Source organism: Sorghum bicolor, chromosome 10, assembly GCF_000003195.3.
Source record: "Sorghum bicolor cultivar BTx623 chromosome 10, Sorghum_bicolor_NCBIv3, whole genome shotgun sequence".
Taxonomy (NCBI): Eukaryota; Viridiplantae; Streptophyta; class Magnoliopsida; order Poales; family Poaceae; genus Sorghum; species Sorghum bicolor.
Window position 1 is genome coordinate 8,462,186 of NC_012879.2, and position 18,534 is coordinate 8,480,719.

At 43.0% G+C, this 18,534-nt stretch overlaps 2 protein-coding genes across 3 annotated transcripts; both read right to left on the bottom strand.

Moving 5' to 3' along the window:
- Positions 559-3,469, bottom strand: LOC8065534 (uncharacterized protein At5g39570). Its single transcript, XM_002438070.2, has 2 exons — positions 2,231-3,469; positions 559-959 (listed from the first exon to the last, which is right to left on the bottom strand). The coding sequence occupies exons 1-2, from the start codon at positions 3,299-3,301 to the stop codon at positions 882-884; spliced, it is 1,149 nt and encodes a 382-aa protein (XP_002438115.1). The 5' UTR covers positions 3,302-3,469; the 3' UTR covers positions 559-881.
- On the bottom strand, positions 4,810-17,815 carry LOC8065535 (serine/threonine-protein kinase EDR1). 2 transcript variants are annotated; one of them, XM_021448701.1, is made up of 13 exons: positions 17,148-17,815; positions 16,053-16,490; positions 15,655-15,758; positions 14,117-15,480; positions 13,902-13,942; positions 12,811-12,879; positions 11,084-11,184; positions 9,762-9,840; positions 9,581-9,679; positions 9,424-9,492; positions 6,110-6,159; positions 5,860-6,036; positions 4,810-5,527 (listed from the first exon to the last, which is right to left on the bottom strand). In XM_021448701.1, exons 1-13 carry the CDS (start codon positions 17,691-17,693, stop codon positions 5,413-5,415), a joined length of 3,252 nt encoding a protein of 1,083 aa, XP_021304376.1. In that variant the 5' UTR covers positions 17,694-17,815; the 3' UTR covers positions 4,810-5,412. The 2 variants fall into 2 exon arrangements, with proteins under 2 accessions (XP_021304376.1, XP_021304377.1); XM_021448702.1 differs by having other exon boundaries at positions 4,950-5,527; positions 16,053-16,509; positions 17,148-17,286.

Here is an 18,534-nt window from a genome sequence, read left to right on the forward strand (position 1 = left end):
GGGCCGCGGCGCCCGCTCCCGCTCCCACCTCCGCCCTGCGCGCCCGCCTCCGCCCTGCGTGCCTGCCTCCACCTCCGGCTCCGACCTGCTGATGGTGGCGGGAGTAAAGGATTGGGGAGAAGGAAGCGGGAGGAAGGGGCGGGAAGATGGTCGGGAGGATCACGCGCGCGCGAATGGAGAGCTCGCGATGCTGGCAGTTCCCTCTACGCACGGGATCGAGAATGAAACGAAAACCCCCCCTCAATAGCCGTTTCACCGCGTTACCGAGGCCTGGAAAACGACGCGATTTTCATCTCTCCTCCCCATTTCATGTAAAGATTTCCTTTTGGCTGATGTGTCACCTCATCAACTGGCCTTACCGTCTCCTTGCTGGCCGTGTGGCTAGCTGGCCGTGGTCATCTTCGGCAGGCTCTCCCTCACAATCCTTTTAATGAGAAACCACTCAATTTCTCCAATAGAACTTGTCGGGAAGGCGATAAACAGATATTTTTATGTTATATATATGCACAACGCCCAGCAAGTGCTACTTATGGTCCTAATACACAGACACAGTGCAGATGATAGCAACAGCAAAGGAAAATGTACGAGAAGAGTGGTGCCTGATGCCAAACAAAGTCCCGGTCACTGAAAGAAACACCACAAGGACAAGTACAAAGTAGAATTCAGACATTCTGTTCGGCATCAGCAGGCGTGGGCGATGGTTCATCACAAATGATACAGCCGGTACTTATTTGGTCACGATTTGAACACAGAAAACACACAGCACACTCACGACTGAGCAGTAACAATGCAGAGGAGGCAACGTCACAACGATGGTCCAATGTCCAGAAGGTACACCCATCTTTATTTATGCAAACACACCCAGCAGAAGGCGCTGGTGCTTAATCATCATAGTCGTGGCGGCGATGGTGGTGGTGCTTCTGATGACGCTGCTTCTTCTCATCATCCGAGTCATCATCCTACAAAGTGGCAACAAGAAAAGGTTACAATTGGAGAGAAATATGCTATTATATTTTTAGCACTTGGATTGTGTTTCTGCAATTCATGTAATCACTAGAAACAGAAAATTCCTTAACGAAATACTCCCTCCATTCCAAATTATAAGTCGTTTGACTTTTTTTTATCCCAAGTTTGACCACTCGTCTTATTCAAAAACTTTGTGCAAATATAGTCAAATTTAAATCATTCTTGAAGAACTTTTATTAATAAACCAATACACAACAAAAAAAGTTATATTTTATACAAAACTTTGAATAAGACGAGTGGTCAAACTTGATATTAAAAAAGTCAAACGACTTACAATTTGGGATGGATTGAATAGCATAGAACTACTTTTGCCAACAAAGTGAACAAATAAAGTATATCCAAATATCAAGTTTGTACTGTGGATTGAAGTTTGTTCAAAAGGTGATGTAAATTTGCAGATCTTATTTGTGCTGCCCAGATATGTCTTACAAAATATATATTCCCTCTATTCAAAATTGTAAGACGTTTTGGATTTTTAGATACATAGATAGATTTTACTATGTACCTACACATAGCGTAAATCTAGGCACATAGAAAAACTTTTGCACCTAGAAAAGCCACAACGTCTTTAAAATTTGGAACAGAGGGAGCATTATACATAATGTTAAGTCCGGAAGCATTATACATAATGTTAAGTCAACAGCTCAAGCCTCAAGCACAAGGTTGCATTCTTACAACAGATTACTGAATCCAAATGAATAACCATCATTGATATTCATTTAGCTACAGTATTTTAGGGTTTAGGGTTTAGGTTGAGCTGAATACAGTAATACTATAGATTTCTAGAAACTAGAAACACTACACATAGTCACATAAGCAAATCAGTATTATCAAATGTACACAAAGATATGATAGCTATGCACCATAAATACCATATATATAGTTCATTAAGCACTGGCAAGAAGTTCATATAGGATCAACTTAATAGAGCATGCTCCTAATATCTTGTTGACACCTTTTGACACAGTGATAAACTTCTCCCAGCACCTAAAACCTATATTTATATCAGCATCATTTATCTACAAGCTATCTATTACCATCTAAAAGGCTTGTGTGAATTGTTTTTTAGATTCACAAGCTCTACTAGCTAAACAATCGACTACCTCAAAAGGCCATCCTATTCAAGGATTAGTAGGATAAGAGGTTATTGAACCACGATAAGAATTCACATTCACACATCTCAACCAAAGAGAAAGGATCTTACATCTTTCTTGCGGCCATAGTACCCCTCTCCCCCACCATAGCTTGGCCTCTCATACCCACCACTCTGATACTTGGACTGCTCCTCTCCATAACCATATGAACCCTGTGTCTCCTCGCCATACGGTTTTGGCTTCCGGTAACCACCAGAGCCATAGGCACCTTCATCCTCCTCAGATGCCTTCTTCTCATACCCATATCCAGAACCACCATAGCTCTGCTCCTCATTCTTCCTGCCATAGCCATACCCCGAGGACTCCTCCTGAGTATTCCTCCCATACCCACCACTGCCATACTCCTCCCCACCCTGCGGCCTGCTGCCGTATCCTGATCCATAGCTCTCCTCTACCTGCGGCTTCCTGCCGTACCCTGATCCATAGCTCTCCTCCACCTGTGGCTTCCTGCCGTACCCAGACCCATACTCCGATCCGTAGCTCTCCTCTACCTGCGGCTTCCTGCCGTACCCAGACCCATACTCCGATCCGTAGCTCTCATCTACCTGCGGCTTCCTCCCGTAGCCAGAGCCGTAGCTCTCAGCTGGCGGATTGGCAGATCCATACCCTGCTGACCCATAGCTCTCCTCCGGCCGGGTCTGACCGCCGTAGCCAGATCCGTACCCGCCGGACCCGTAGCTCTCCTCCGCCTGCGGCGGCTTCCTCCCGTACCCAGAGCCGTAGCTCTCCTCCGCCTGCTGCTTCCTACCATACCCGGATCCGTAGCCAGATCCATAGCCACCGCCCTCCTCAGCAGGGGGCTCGGGCGTGGATCCGTAGCCGCCACCGCCGCCGTAAGGCGGCTGCTGCTCCTGCTGGGGGCGGAACCCGTAGTTGGGCTTAGGCTTGGCGTGGTGGCCGTACGGGGACGGCTCGGAGGCGGAGTAGTGCGGCGCGTCGTAGGAGGTGGAGGGCGCCGAGCACGGGTAGCAGGTCTCCTCCGACGGCGGCAGCGGGCGGCCGAAGGTGACGGCGAGGTCGTACCCACCGCCGTACGGCGTGGGGTCGAACTCGTCGAAGTCGTCCGCCTCCTCCGCGGGGCCGCCCCGGGGCCTGGAGCTCTCGTAGTACGCGGTCGCCATGGCGGATCGATGAGATCGGCTGGCTGGTTGATCAGATGGCAAGTGGCTAGCTTCCCTCGAGGGTTTGCGGGGGGGATTTGGTGTGGACTTCTGGGAGTGTGGGCGGAAGGGGAAGGCCCGCGTGGGTGGCCCCTTGTTGCTCCGTGGACTGGATGGGATCCGGGGAGACGTGAGGGCACGTGGTCCGTCCTGCGGTGGCCGGTGCGGGGTGCGTGTGCCACTGCCACTGTGCCGTGTGCCCGTGTGGGCTGTGGTGTCGGCAAGACAGGGACGCTGGATGCGCGGCGTCGGCGTCGGCGACGGCCGCGGGCGCTGCGCGGGGCAATGGTGTTCTGGCGCCAGTCTGGGTCTGACAGTTTGATTTTATTTGTTAATTATTATTTATTATAAATTAATTAAGTTTAAAATATTTGCCTCAAAAATTATAGATAAATTATATAATTATTTTTGTTAATTTATATTAATACTTTATGCATGCGGTCAAAGTCGATGTTACGAAAAATTTTAAAAGATTTTAAAACTAAACAAGGCAAAAAAAAAAACGGTACAATTCTAACTTTGTACTCCCTCCATCAAAATTAAATACACGTCTCGTCTTTTAAGGAGTCAAACTTTTATCAATATTTGTATGTGCAATAAGTATATTATGAAAGTATATTTTATGTTTAACTTAATGATACATATTACATATGATAAATATTAGTATATTTTTGTATATATTTTGGTTAAATTTAAAAATATTTGACTCCTTGGAAAATAATATGTGTATTAATTTGTGGACGGAGAAAGTACAAGTTAATAAGTTTATATTTAATAAAAAACATATATAATATTTATGAATTAAATTAATTGTAATTTATTTATTTATAGTTCTAACCTTTAATAATATTTTCTTTTTAAAAACATATAGAATTGCATTGTTTTTTGAACCAAGACCACAACGTTGCGTTGTGCAGCTGTGCTTAAAGGGTCATGCGTTTTATGACTCAGTTTCTAATGTATTCATATTTTGAAAATAATATAGAAGAGTTTTATCTTTATGAAACTCTCTCTACTTCCATAAAACTCTAATTACCTTTTTCTTCACCTATGAAACTCTTTCTACTCTCATAAAACTTGAATCGTCTCTTTTCTTTATTAATACAGTGCCACATCAGTATATTTAATGTTTATGAACTCTGATAAAACACTATATGGACAACAGAGCACTAGCACAAACATCAAGATGTCAAATGTTGATGGTAGGAGAAACTAACTAGCTAAACGGGTCTAACTATAAACAAGCTATTAACATTTGGCAACTTCAACCGGACTACAACCATCTGCGACGCCATTGGTTTTTGACAGCCGACAACGTACAATAACTGGAAGCAAATGCAAATCTCAACTCTTGGCTATCTCAGCCAAAGTTCCATGAATTGTGATCCAGACATAAGATTTGTCAAGGAGCAACGTATTTTAAAAACTGCGCAGCAGAATATGACATTCATTGCACACCAACAAAATAATGAAAAAGGGAAAGAATAGATGCTCTGCCATTTTTCTAAAGAAAAGAATGATGATTTTAAGTACAAAGGACATATTTTTTCTTTTGTAATCTAACTGTCAATTACAACATATTTGTTGAGACTTGATATACACAAGGGCCTGCAAGTGAACCAACAATTTCATCACAAAACATTACAATTTGAAGGGGCCTTGAAGATGGAATACTTTGCCATTAGTCCGAGGACTAACAAAAATATGGCCTCACTGATAGAAGACGATGAACCCGCTCTACATGTCAACTTCTGACTCCAGTACACCATTGTGCCTGCAACACTATTATGTTCGCAAGTTTCCTTTTCAATTTCTTTTCTTTGGCTTCATGGATCTGTGTTATTTGGGTTGGCTTTCATCAGACAGACAGGTTCCGCTGGCTACAACAGAGAACCAATGTTGAAGGCGAAGGGCCAAAATTTCACCTGTTCTTCATCAAATACGCATTTGGCGTACTGTACAAACCAATGGTAATAGTTACAGATGGCCAGTTGCTTGAAGCTGGGAAGCCAACACAAACCAATGCACACTTTTTTGGTTTGTGTTGTCAGCTGATACTGACCACTATATTCTTAATCATCTGTTTGCTGTGCCCGCTTCCTATTAGGTTGGTTGGCAAGCGTGTTTTTTAACAATGGTCTCAAAGTGCCCATGATCTCTGAAAATGATGGCCGCATCCTTGGATCACTGCAGGAAACAATAAACAAAACATAATTGAGACAATAAGTAGGGTGCATAAAAGATTGGTAAAGACAAAAAAAAATATGGTTCAATTTGAAGAGAATGAAATTAAGTTTTTCTGGATATCTACTTATTATTTTAAGTAATAAAGAACTATTCTGTTTTATCTCTTCACACACAATCTTTACTTCGACAATTTCACAGTAGTAATAATAACGTGACATACTTTACCAAATTATGATGTAATGTAAATAACTACACAACTGATGCCTCAACAATTTTATATGAGTTAACATCGTATAAATTTCAAACTCCATTGCAAGTTAAAGGATACTAACGTCTGCCAGCATCTCTTGATTATCTCTGCTACAGCAGGATCCACACCGCCTGGAATATCAAGCCTTCGTTGCTGAAAACCAACAGCTCCAACAACCTGCATCGGATTCATACCTTCCCACGGCTGCCGCATTGTACAGAGTTCCCATAATATCACCCCATAGCTGAAAACGTCGCATCTGAAAACAAGCACATAATGCACATCAATCACAAAACCATTTGGAATCAAATACAGCGACATTTAAAACCTACTTCTCATCTGATGGTTCATTTCGAAGTACTTCTGGTGCCATCCACTCCGCCTGCATTTGATGTGTCGTGCAGGCAGTTAGCAGAGAATTATTTAGCCTAAATCAGAGTTTTGGGCTAAGCAAATTAATCACAAATGCAAAAACTTATAAAAGAATGCTGATATGGCATCATCAAAGTTCCGTGTTCTAACAGGAACAAGAAAAAAATCAGGAACCAGCTAAATATGGTAAATGGTAAATGTTTCAGGATCTAAAAATTCTCTTCAGTCTCTCTCATTCTCATGCCCACATGGATGCAAATATAGTCTGTAGAGTAAACTATAGCATAATCAAAAGACAAACCACACATGCAAGTTCAGATTGATATCAAGATAAAGTGAATTATGAGTTTTTTTATGTACATGCTTACAGACCTGTCCAATACGATTACCCCAGGCCCTGTCAATGTCTGGACCTGTGACCCGACACTAACGAGTGATTACGAGTCTGCGTGCCCCGGAGCCTAGACGGTAATGCAAGAAGAACACAAGAGGTTTATACTGGTTCGGGCCAACGATGCCCTACGTCCAGTGGTGAAGGCAAAGACTTGTATTATCCTACATCCGAGGTGCTTGTAATAGGGGTTACAAGCGAGTTGCGAGAGAGGGTTCGTGACCCAGGTCTCGGCGTGTAGGTGGGTTTGAGCTTCTTCGTGTGTCTCTGCGTATTTTTCCGTGTCGTAAACGAGACCCTCCCTCCCCTTTTATAGCTCAAGAGGAGTGAAGGGGTACATGTGTTTGATGTTACAGTCTATTCCTGGGCACAGGGCGAGGGATGGTGTCGGCATGGCAGGGTGTCCCATTCTTGGGGCTGTAGCCTCAGCGTGGTCACCCCTGTTGATCGTGCTTGGCCATCCCTGACGTTGTGGACTTGATGTTTGGTCATGTTTCCACCTTGTCGAGCCCTGTTCGACGTTATGGCCTGTCTTTCCGAGGCCTCTTCCTTGACCTGCACTCGGAGATGATAGTAAGTGTCGTGGCTACAGTGTTTGAGATTTAATCTCCCCTGTTCTCTCTGACTCGCCGTACGCACAGTGACAGCGTCAGATGTTGGAGTGATGGGAGCAGGTAGCACAGTGTGCGCCATCCCCTGGCGCGGTATGGGTGAAGGTGTGTCTTGCGTCCCATCCGCAGCGCGGTTACCGTGCGCGAGAAGTCCGGGAACAGGGGATCTGAGCCGAGGCTAGGGCTCGGGCGAGGCGGAGAAATCGCCCGAGACTAGGGGTCGGGCGAAGCGGAGAAATCGCCCGAGACCAGGGGTCGGACGAAGCGGAGAAATTGCCCGAGCCCAGGGCTCGGGCGAGGTGGAGAATTCGCCCGAGGCTTGAGCCGAGGCTCGGGCGAGTCGAGGCGGAGTTCCTGTTACTCTGGGGCTGTCCTGGACCGAAGGGGTATAGTTGCGGCCCATCTTGGTGGCGTTTCTTGGAATGTTTGGGCCTCAGGAAGGCAGCTTTAGGCTTCTTTATTTTCCTAGTTGGGGTACCCTAGTTTACGGTGCCCGACAGGCCCCAACCCCTCAAGCTACACAACTTAATATCTCTGCATATGTTTCAAAATCTAGCACTCTTTTCCGATCTATTTCATCCTCATACCCACATGAACGCAAATATAGTATGTAAACCATGGTGTGATCAATAGATAAACCAAATGTGCAAGTTACATTGATGTCAAGATAAAATGAATTTTGAGTTTAAATATATGTCTCTAGACCTGGCCAACATGATTGCATGCCCCAAACCACACATAACAATTCAAACAAAAAAACTTAGCTGATGGGGGAGTGGTGGACATTGGACAATTCACTTATTGCTAGAAGGCTGATTGGTGGGAAGCCTTTGGCAAATTGGTAACACTATCCAGGACATCCATGCCTAGCGACAAGATCCTGACACCTGAGGAGCAATGGCATGCGAGGGGAAGGTCATCTTGCGGTAGCAACGTGTCGTCATGGGCTGCTATGGCTAAGTCAAGTCCTTGAGGTTGAGGGGCAAAGGAGTAGGTCAGTGCTGGTCCGCTGACGCCATGAACATGACTCCCTCTTGTTCGTTTGGCTGACAAGCCATGGTAGAAAGTACTGTTGGCTGATTTATTATGAGAGAAAAACACTGCTGAATGGCTGACAGATTCGGTTGAATGCTTGCCGGTGTCATCGATCTAGCTGAAACTAGTTTCACCCTGGTCTCCATGCCTTGCACTTGTTCCAGAAGGGCTGGGAGACTAGAAAGCTTGGACAGCAAACTGTCGAGCTGCTTGGCCTGCTGGTCATCCTCTCCTTCAACACTGCCCAGTACTTCTTTGAGCATTGGGATCTTGTTACCAACTATTGATGTCTTGGACGGTGATACCAATGTGTCAGAGGGCTGATTGGTGAGAGGTAGAAAGCTTAATGTCCCAGACAGTGGCACCAATGTGTTAGAGGGCTGATTGGTGAGAGGCATAAAGTGTAGATTGTAGCCGGAGATGGTGGGACGGGGCACAGGATGTCATTTGCAACCCGTTCTGCGGTGGAGGGATGGCTGGTGGCTAGGGCATGGAGAAGGGGGAGGCGGTGATACTATTCATGATAAACAGTGTCACATAAATAGTAGCAGTCGCAAGAAAACAGGAAGGCACAGAAACAAAAGGGTGAGGGTAATAAAACCTCTAATTCTTTCTCAATTTAATTGAGTACATCCTCTAAGTTTTGTAGTCTTCTTAGACTTATAACTCATAAGCAAACTAAGGATGGAATCCTTATAGCAATGATCAACCTTTAGAATCAAAGTTGATTCTTTCTCTACTTTCCATAAACCAAATGAATCATCAATTCTACCTAAACTAGATACTTTAGGGCAACTCGTTGGTGGGTCTGAAAGAGACTGATATATAGGGGGAGGGCACGCCTAGGGGGTTGGCTGGGCTACCCTGGGCTGCTGGCTACCACCAAGGCCCGTTACACTTAAATAGTTCAACACTTGCTCTCTTAGGCCTCGTACATGCAAATAGGAGCGAGCAACAATTATTTTATTTGATTGCACTAGCTTGGATTCAAACTTGAACTCTATTCAATCGCATGAACCAACCAATTCAACTCAAAAGCTTAAACTGATGGGAAGTAGTGGATAATTCACTTATATATATGTATGGTATTATCCTATATACATATTCACATCACACATGATAGAAATGTATTTTACATATGAGGTATGGTAAATATAAACTTGGTGCTTCCGAGAACAAGTTTCTTATATTATAACAAATGGAAAATGTTTGATTTAATATTATTGTGAAAGCTTACTGTTCCAGCTGTAGATCTTGACGAGAGGAAGGTACTATGTTTCAGACGTGATAAACCAAAATCGCAAACCTAAACAAAAGACAAGTGATAATGGTTATATATATCTAGAAATCCCCAAAAATTCAAAGCATACCACTTTAATGGACCTAATTATTACCTTCACAACCCAATTTTTGTCAACAAGTAGATTTGGAGACTTCAAATCCCGGTGAACTATGACAGGGGTGCAATTGTGTAAATAATTCATACCACGCGCCTGTTGCAGACAACAAGTATTAAAGAAGAATAGTTGAAGTTCTTAATATGAATTAACACAACCAAAGGCAGCTTAAGTGTACCACATCAAGTGCCATCCTTAAACGCCTTTTTTCATCCAACTGGTTATTGGGCCGATGGATTAACCGAAATAAACTACCCCTGCATTGCCAATATATAGTTAGCAATCGTGCATTTACGCAAGTTAACCTGTATATAAATAAATACTCCCTCCATCCCAAAATAAGTGTACATCTCGCAATTCAAGAAGTCAATAAATCTTAAGTTTGACCAAATATGTACAAAAATATTACTAATGTTTATGATGTCAAATAAACATCAGTAGGTTAATCACATTATTTATTTTCATAGCAAACATATTTAGAGATACAAATATTAATAATATTTTCTACAAATTTAAGTCAAACTTGAGATTGATTGACTCCTCGAAGTGTGAGACATGTACTCTTTTGGGATATAGGGAGTAAAGACAAAACATAGTGATTTACAGCCATGATAACCTATACCTGAATAATGCTTTACCATACTACAAATGCCTACATCTTGTACTCTCACTACAGTCCTGCAATATATTCCCATTTTGAATTAATTCTTATACATCCTACTCTCTATTTTCTGTTAATTGCAGTGTAAACTTGGTAGACCCTATGGGCACAACTTCCCATTTCCTTAATAACATATCAATGGGCTATTCCGAAAATTTACAAAGTGCATCAGTAGTTTTGCATAAATATGAGCAAATTCAGTGTAGGTGAGAGGCTGATATTAAACGATTGTTTGACCAATAACAACTTTCTAGGAAGAGTACTTTGGTCATTTTAACAGGACTGTCATTGACCAAGATGGACCAACACAAACTTGAAAGGCCATCGATCGAGAGCTTCATATTTGTACATGAGGGATGGTCGGATTAGCTTTGTCAAAAAGAATCAATGGATATGAATCAACTATCAAGAAAAAGTAACAAAGAATCAACATGGGAGAAGAAAAGCCACTTCATAGAGGAGCTCAGAAGGATGGCAGAAGGAGTGTAGATTTTTGCCTGAGGGTTGTAAGTTAAGTAGTCCAGTTAGATGACTTGATGATTATACACCCACAGGCCCAGCACAAGTAACAACAGAGTAGCTTTGAGGTTTGTGAAACCTTTTCACATTTTTTACTTTGGAAAGATTCATTAGTTTAACCACAAAATCAGCATCTCTATAGGAAACTACATGTTACATTCATTAACTTCTTGTTTTTAATTGAACACACTTCTTTGAGAAAACACAATAGATAATTAATTAACAGAGATTGGCAGTATCATTATCATTATCAATTATCCATGAAGTAGTCAAAGATTCAGAATCTAATATAATATTTGAACAACGACGCAAATCGGTACCTTGGAAGAAATTCAGTCACGATAGAAAGATGAGGAACACGAGTGACAGCACCCATAAAAAGAACAACATTAGGATGCCGCAATCTTCTCATTATTCCCACCTAAACAGAAATAAATAATGCTATGAATAAGCATGAAAATCTTTGGAGAAGAGTTGAATAATCATAACAAAGTAAACACATTGACAGATAATTTCATGACATACCATGCAATTGGTGTAAGACAAGGACTAACTTATTTTAGGAGGAAAATGTGTTTGAACTTTGAAGCATTTTACCAAATCGTAAAAAAAGTTTGTGTTCAAGTCTGTTGACTATTTTTTTTTTTACTTTTGAGCCTACTTCTAAACTGCACAGATCAACAGAGCTTGGTTAATTATCATGCTTGTTAATTTCATGTCATACCATGCCAAGAGTGCCAGACAAGCATTAATTTATTTGTGACCCAAATAATTTGCTGCACGTACTAGGTTATGCAACTAAGTAATATCCACTCTAGCTGTTCCCTAATTTCTGCCAACAGCTCCTTAACCTTCTTCGGGTCCTACCAATGAAAGCTTAACCTGGTAACAATTAAGGAAGTAACACTAATCACTCATCAAGGTAAACTATCTTATGAACATCGTCCATGTTGATCCCATGTCAGACCAGACAGATGGGCGACAGGGAGCAAATCTGGTGCCGTCATGTGGACTGATGGCAGTTGCAGTAACTAGCCTGTAATTTAACATAAATACTAATCCCGTCAAGAAGCATGTTACCACAATGCTGCTCCATGGGATATGCAGATCGAGCAAGGCGACAGCAGTGGAGGCGGCGGCTACGTGCACATGGTTATAAGGAACAATGCCAAAATCCACACAACGACCCTACCAGAAGTCCTTTTATGTTAGATAAAGAAAGTCAAACTACCCATAACATATCAAAAGTTTCAAACTTTCAATTTCTACTCCTGGCTCCCTACAGGAGTAGAAGGTATCATCAAATGTCTCCTTTTGTCTTGTTTTGAAAACCCACATGGTCTCCGGTACATATGTCAAACATTATTCTTTCTGATTGTTCATCAGTAAAAACTACTAAGGATATCATATGATACATGGCCAATTCACTCCATTCTCATGTGTCAAATGCTAACAATTTTGTTTTTGAGGGTTGCTGAGCATAAACTAAAACCACATATGGTCTGATTGGTTACTTGCATTAGTATTGCATTGCATGAGGTTATGCAGCATGTTTTAATACCACTCCATCTTGTACTGAATAGGTAACACATGCCCATCCAAATTTTAACCATTTATTGAGTTAATCATACTAACTGTTAAAAATGGCCCAACACCAATTATTAGTTTCACTGTTCTAAGTTCTAACTAATAAAGACCCTGTGTCATTTTTAAGCTCATACAAGACAATCTTTAAATGTTTTTCACTAATGCAAACTTGATGTCATAGAAAAAAAAAACTCTTGCCAAATAGGCCTTTTAATAATAAACTGCTGCTATTGGGGTTACTAATCAAATAAAAAACATTTAGGGCAAAATGCACCTTAGCCAAATGAAAGCTCTGTGTACCTATATAACAGTCTGATGGGCCCAAGATTATTGGTTCAACCGTCTGATGGTGATTTGCTCTTATTAGTTCATTCAGACTAAGAAAATAAATCATCACATTATAAAGCTAGCACTTCCATTTTGCAGACTTCAAATATTTAAAGTGTGAAAATTCATATACCTCGGTTCTAAATTCTTCCAGAGCATCACTTGAAATATCTTGTTGCAAGAATTTCTTGACCGCAACTTCCTACACAGAAGAGCCAATTTCTATGATGCAACAGAAGCAGCACAAAATGGAAATGGTAGACTACTATTCACAATGCACAGGGGAAACAAATGAGCTCTGTTTAAGTTATCTAATCAATCATTTGTAGGCCTCTTGCTTTTAAGTTTTAACATTATCACTTAGTGAATAATTCCAAGCATCTATAGTTCAGATGAGACCACCCAATACATATAGTTGTGGTAACTATCACAATGTGTCTGAAACCTTTTGTTTACAGAGAATTGATTCTCTAAGAAATTGTTGAAACACACCCTGGTGACTATTAGATTGACTTAAAGGTAGATCTCATGTCAGTAATACCCCCCAGGCAATCGAGGTTAGTGTCAGAGCTACAGATGAATCCATATATCACTGATATGGCTAGGAATCTGGGAATCCTATTGATGACTGGAAGGTGATTACAATGGCCGAGTTACTAGAACAGCAGCAGTAGAGAGGATTGAACTCCCTGGAAGGCTCTGATCTGCTAACTCTACTTCTGCCTGCCTCTAACCCCGACCGCACTAGTTTTTATATTAACCACATGTGTGGCTGAGGACACTTCCTACTACTATTAGCTAATTATCCATGCACTAGCACTAGAGGTAGCCGCACACCCACATGAGCGTGGTACTTAATTGCTCTAATATTAAGTTCAAGTGATATGATTTAGTGCACCCATGTGCCTAAGTTACAACTTGCAACAAGATTTAGCACTACCCTTCAGGTCAGCGGCATTCCTATAAAAGAAAGAGGGAAACAGAGAAGTTCTCATGCATGTGGCCATGTGCAACAATGAATGAGAAGCATTATAGATTTTGACAAGGTGAAACAATGGGGATAATTCTGTTTCTTCACGTATTATTCTATTAGATTAGAAACTAATCTTTCTTCATTACACTGGTTCCCATTTTACCATAAGTTTACATTTATTATCAAAACTCGATATTTTTCTAATTTAGCAATTTTCAAATACTATGTGACAATGTAGATGAAAAACTTACTGTTTCATGCCATTCACCTCTATATACCTCTCCAAAAGATCCTGGAGAATTGGAGATAAAAGAGAGTTAGAACAGCATTGAAAAAACAAGGACAAGGAAGCATGATCACTTCTCACAGTATGTTTTATCTTTAGCTTTAATACTCAAAATAAACTGAGTCAAATTATACAGGCAGGGCTATGGAATTGAATTTGCTAAGAGCAAGAGAATTGTACCCAGCCCAACTCGTTCTCCAAGGGTAAGTTCTTCCCACTGGATTTCAAACTCGGCAATTTCATCAAGAGCAATTTCAGATCTGGCGCTCTCTGTCCCAGTTGACCTATCAGAGATTCGCTCAGCTTCCTGAGGTGCTTGAACTGAATCCTTTTCATGCTCAAGGGAATTATCCTGTCCATGATTTGTTTCCAGCTGATCATCATCCAACAAGTCATGCCTACCTTTTTGGATTAATTTATTTGATGAACTTGGCAAGCAAAGCAATTGACAACCAGGATCCAAGTATTCATATTGCTTGTTAACAGCACCTGTCGTAGCAACAACTGCAGCAGCAGTGGCAGCTGCTGCAACTGGCACATCTAGTTTAATGTCGCCGTTAGATTTCGCGGCAGCAATGACCATTGAAGATGAAACCACTGCAGCTGTTGCAACAGCCGCAGCCTTAACAGGCATTTGCTTTATAAGTTGTAACGGATTTTCCTGAGGTGCAGATGGTTCATATAGAGGTATAGAGGGATTGACGTTATCCCGGAAATCGATCTGATGGTAAACACCTAATCCCTGGACAGGCTTGAGGTCAGGAGGCGGCCGATAAGGAACAATCTTTGTTTGGAGCTCCTGTCCAGGATGATGTGGTAATGAAGGACCAAGGCCAGCACAACCATCTTGTGCTGTGGACTCAAGCTCATTCATTGTCCTTATCATTTCATCCTTTGTTTGAAACATAGATGTGTCGTAAACAATCAGGTCCTTTGGTTGTTCCTTAGATTCTTCTGAAAACAAGTCAGGTGGTGGCACAACTCCACTTTCAAGTAATACAGCATGGATCTTTTCTGCTATCTGAGGGTTCTCTTTTGCAGCACTAATCATATACTCAGAGACATCTTTGACTTTCTTCCTTCGTACAGCTGGAGTACTGCCCATCTCAGAAGATGGAGAACTTGATGATGAATTATTTGATGTGATCGACTTATCTTTGCCTTTTGCAGTCATGGTATGATCCGTATTAGATTCATGAATAATAGGCATGTTTTCACTTGCGTATGTGCTAACCGATAGCTCCTCAAATGAACTTGATACCCCAGACCCAGGTACATCATTGTCACTCTGGGCAGTTGTTGCTCCATCTGGACCAAAATGCCCACCATTGCAAATGAATCCTTTTTCAAGCGATTCATTTCCAAATGAACCATGCATGGAACTTGAAGCTTCACTGAAAGAGGAAACCAACTGAGTGCTAGTGTCATCTTTGTTAACATGTTGATTATCTATGACTAAGCTGTCTTCCAATTCTCTACCCAGGTTGGCACCATCTGATGAAATAAGAGTACCAGGATCTATCATGAGATCAACAATGCACTCCCTGCAAACATGTGGTATGTTACAATGTTGATGTATTAATGCAATGCCAACTTTCATTACCCATTGCTAATACAAGGTGCTGAAATCAGAAAAGTAGACAAAACTATTCTAGTCCCTAATATCCAAGTACTGAAAGAGACAGCTTGTACTGTCAAGGAACTGGTAAGCAAAGTACCTTCCATCATTAAATTTCACAATGTTCAAAGCACCATCATCTGATCCAGTGTACTCCCTTCCTTTAACTAGTCGGCAAGGAACAGCAAGGCTGTCTGCTAAAACCTAGATGCAAGTATGCAGAGAAAAGAATTAAAATACTGAAAGGCCACAAAAGAACAAGTCTTGTGAGCATTAGCATGGGTTGAACCGATATGTCATGTTCACCTGAGTATATAACAAAAAATAAGTCAGGTTTTATGCTAATAACTAAACAAGAAAGTGACTAAAAAAAGAAAGCGACCATAAATGATTGACATCCACGACTGCAATTTTTCATGCTTATTGTTCATGGCAAACTTCATAGTTACAAAATTAATGTGCCTCAGATTGCTGGCCATATTGCAATTTGTTACTGACCTTAAAAAGCAGTGCACGGTGACGAGCCAAACCAACTGTTAGCTGCCCAAGAGGTATAACTGCACTTCTTATATTAGCTTTCAATGCACTGCTCATATTCCAGTACTTCAACAGTATGCTTTCTGGATCAGTGACTGGTCCACCCATGTAGTTGGAAACTAAATTAGCTAGAGCCTGAACCAAAGAGTGGCCAACAAATTCTGATTCTTGCGAGCGAAATTCCAAAGCCATGATAAATGCCTTCTGCTCAAGAGCTACGAGTTCAGAATCTAGTGCTCTGTTGACCAATACAGCATCGGTTTTGTTTCCATGTGAAAAAGGCAGTGCTTGCAGTTCCATCAAAGAGGGTATGGTTGATAATGCGTGCTCATCCTCAGCGGCACAAATGTCATAGAAACCATCCAAGATTTTGTCGTCGTAGCTAAGGGCATTGAAACTCTGTGAAGCACGAACAAATCTACCATATGAGGGAGTGAGAAAATGGTAAGAGTCAAATATATAGGGGGTTTAACTTCTGAACAATCTCTGATGGAGAACATCTTATGGTGGCTATCGGACGCTGGCTATATCTAGGATATAGAATGAGTATTTCAGTGCATTGCAAATGCAGCTTCTATAAAAGTATGGGCAGCCAGTAGCTTCTACTATAAAGCAAGGCAGATGTTCATTATGCTCAAAAACAATTGAACTCACTGCAAAATTATGGAGTATTTTAAATTTTCAGTCAAAACAGAAAAGGTTAGATCACGAAGGATAGATAATCCAAGGTGTCCTACTCCCAACTAACATAATTTCAGAGATACCAGAAAAGGAATTTTCATATATGCCATATCGAGATAAGTACGTTACTATATATATATATATATATATATATATAATTACACTACCCCATGACACACCCATTCCATTACAGAATATAATTCAACGGCTATCAGAAGAACATCACCATGATGGATACCTTTGACCAAGCTAACATATGACAGACCCCATTTCTGCTCTAACGTCCAATTTGCATGAACACAGCACGAGTGAGATCCCATCGAGGTAAGAAAACAATCTAGAAGATAGCAGGAGGGGAGTGGACATGCTGAGTACCCAGTATCGGAAGGCGACGACCTCCGCGGGCGAGCTCTGGACCGGGCAGGAGCCGAGGCTGATCTGCTTGGCCACCTCGATCTGCACCGCCTCCGAGTCCTCCCTGACGCTCATCTCGAGGGCCAGCTGCATGTGATAGTCCTCCAGCTCCGCCTCCTGCTTCTCCTTCTTCTCCATCTCCGCCTCCCGTCTCCTCTCCTGCTGCTCCGCCTCCTCCTTCAAGGACTCCCGCCTCGCCCTCTCCTCGTCCTCCTCGGCTGCTGCCTTCCTCTCCTCGACAGACGAAGCCAACGCTGACTCCTCCTCCACCTCCGGCACCGCCGCCGCTGCCGTTGCAGCAGAAGCAGGAGGCGGAGGCGGAGGCGGTGGGTGCTGCGGCCGTCCGGTCGCGGAGCTGAGCCAGCCAGACAACCTGCCGGAGGAGTGTCTGTGCTCGATGCTACCGCCCTTCTTCGTTGGCGGCGCGGGAGGTGCCGACGGCGACGAGGCCGCGCCGTCCCCGGCGGCGGAGTCGCCGATGTGCAGCTTCCTGAGGAAGTTCTTCATGCCTCTGCCGCGCCGCCACCGCCGCCGCCGCAGCTACCAGTGGTGCGGCGGTGGATCCAACATGGCTACTATGGGTGCGGTGCGGGGGCGGGCAGGAGGTGGAGTGCGAGGATTGACCTGCCCGCGTGGACCCGAAGCCGCATTAAATTGTAAAATGGTCTCTTTTTTAGGATCTGTTTGTAATTTGGCTGCTGTGATAATAATACTATAATATATGTGTTTCATGTAAAAAAAAAACTTGCCTGGTCGCCAGTTGCGTCGCGCCTGCTTCTCCTGTTCGGCTCATGCTGGTGGGACCAGAAACCCACCACTCCCCCAAGCCGGCTCGGCTCATGCTGGTGGGACCAGAAACCCAGCCCACTTGCCGTCGTCGGGTGGCCTGCAGCCTGTCGCTCTGCAAGCAGGCAGCGCAAGTTGGCCAATGGCCACTGGTGTGGCGTAGTACTGGCGTGGCTTTTGCCCAGAGCCAGAGGCCCCCTCGTAAGCTGCGCGCCCACCACCATGTGCGGTTTGGGATCGCGCTGCGCCCGTGGGACCCGAGCGCCATCGAACAGTCCCATGCCCCGGCCGGCCCTGCGCTGCGGTCAAGCTGGAGCTGAGGGGGTGTTTGGACTACTCTCTATTCCACGTTTTTCAGCTCCGCTCCACGTTTTTTAGCCAAACAGTTTCAGCTACGCACTCAGTTCGAGAAAAAATGGTGGAGTTGTGAGAGCACCTAAAGAGGTACTCCACGAACTCTAGTTTTTTATGGAGCTGCTTCATGGTGGAGTTTGGGGAGCAGAGTTCGTGGAGCAGTGCCAAACACCCTTGTCGGCGTCTAGACTCGTGGTCTAGACACAAA

What these genes read in the sequence shown, in the direction of transcription:
- LOC8065534 (XM_002438070.2), bottom strand. Translation starts at nt 3,301, where the DNA reads ATGGCGACCGCGTACTACGAGAGCTCCAGGCCCCGGGGCGGCCCCGCG. An exon ending in ACTATGGCCGCAAGAAAGAT is followed by an intron (nt 960 to 2,230) that starts GTAAGATCCTTT and finishes GCCACTTTGTAG; the next exon opens with GATGATGACTCGGATGATGA.
- LOC8065535 (XM_021448701.1), bottom strand. Translation starts at nt 17,693, where the DNA reads ATGAAGAACTTCCTCAGGAAGCTGCACATCGGCGACTCCGCCGCCGGG. An exon ending in GAGGTGAATGGCATGAAACA is followed by an intron (nt 12,880 to 13,901) that starts GTAAGTTTTTCA and finishes TCTTCTGTGTAG; the next exon opens with GAAGTTGCGGTCAAGAAATT. An exon ending in CAAGATCTACAGCTGGAACA is followed by an intron (nt 6,160 to 9,423) that starts GTAAGCTTTCAC and finishes CATCAAATGCAG; the next exon opens with GCGGAGTGGATGGCACCAGA.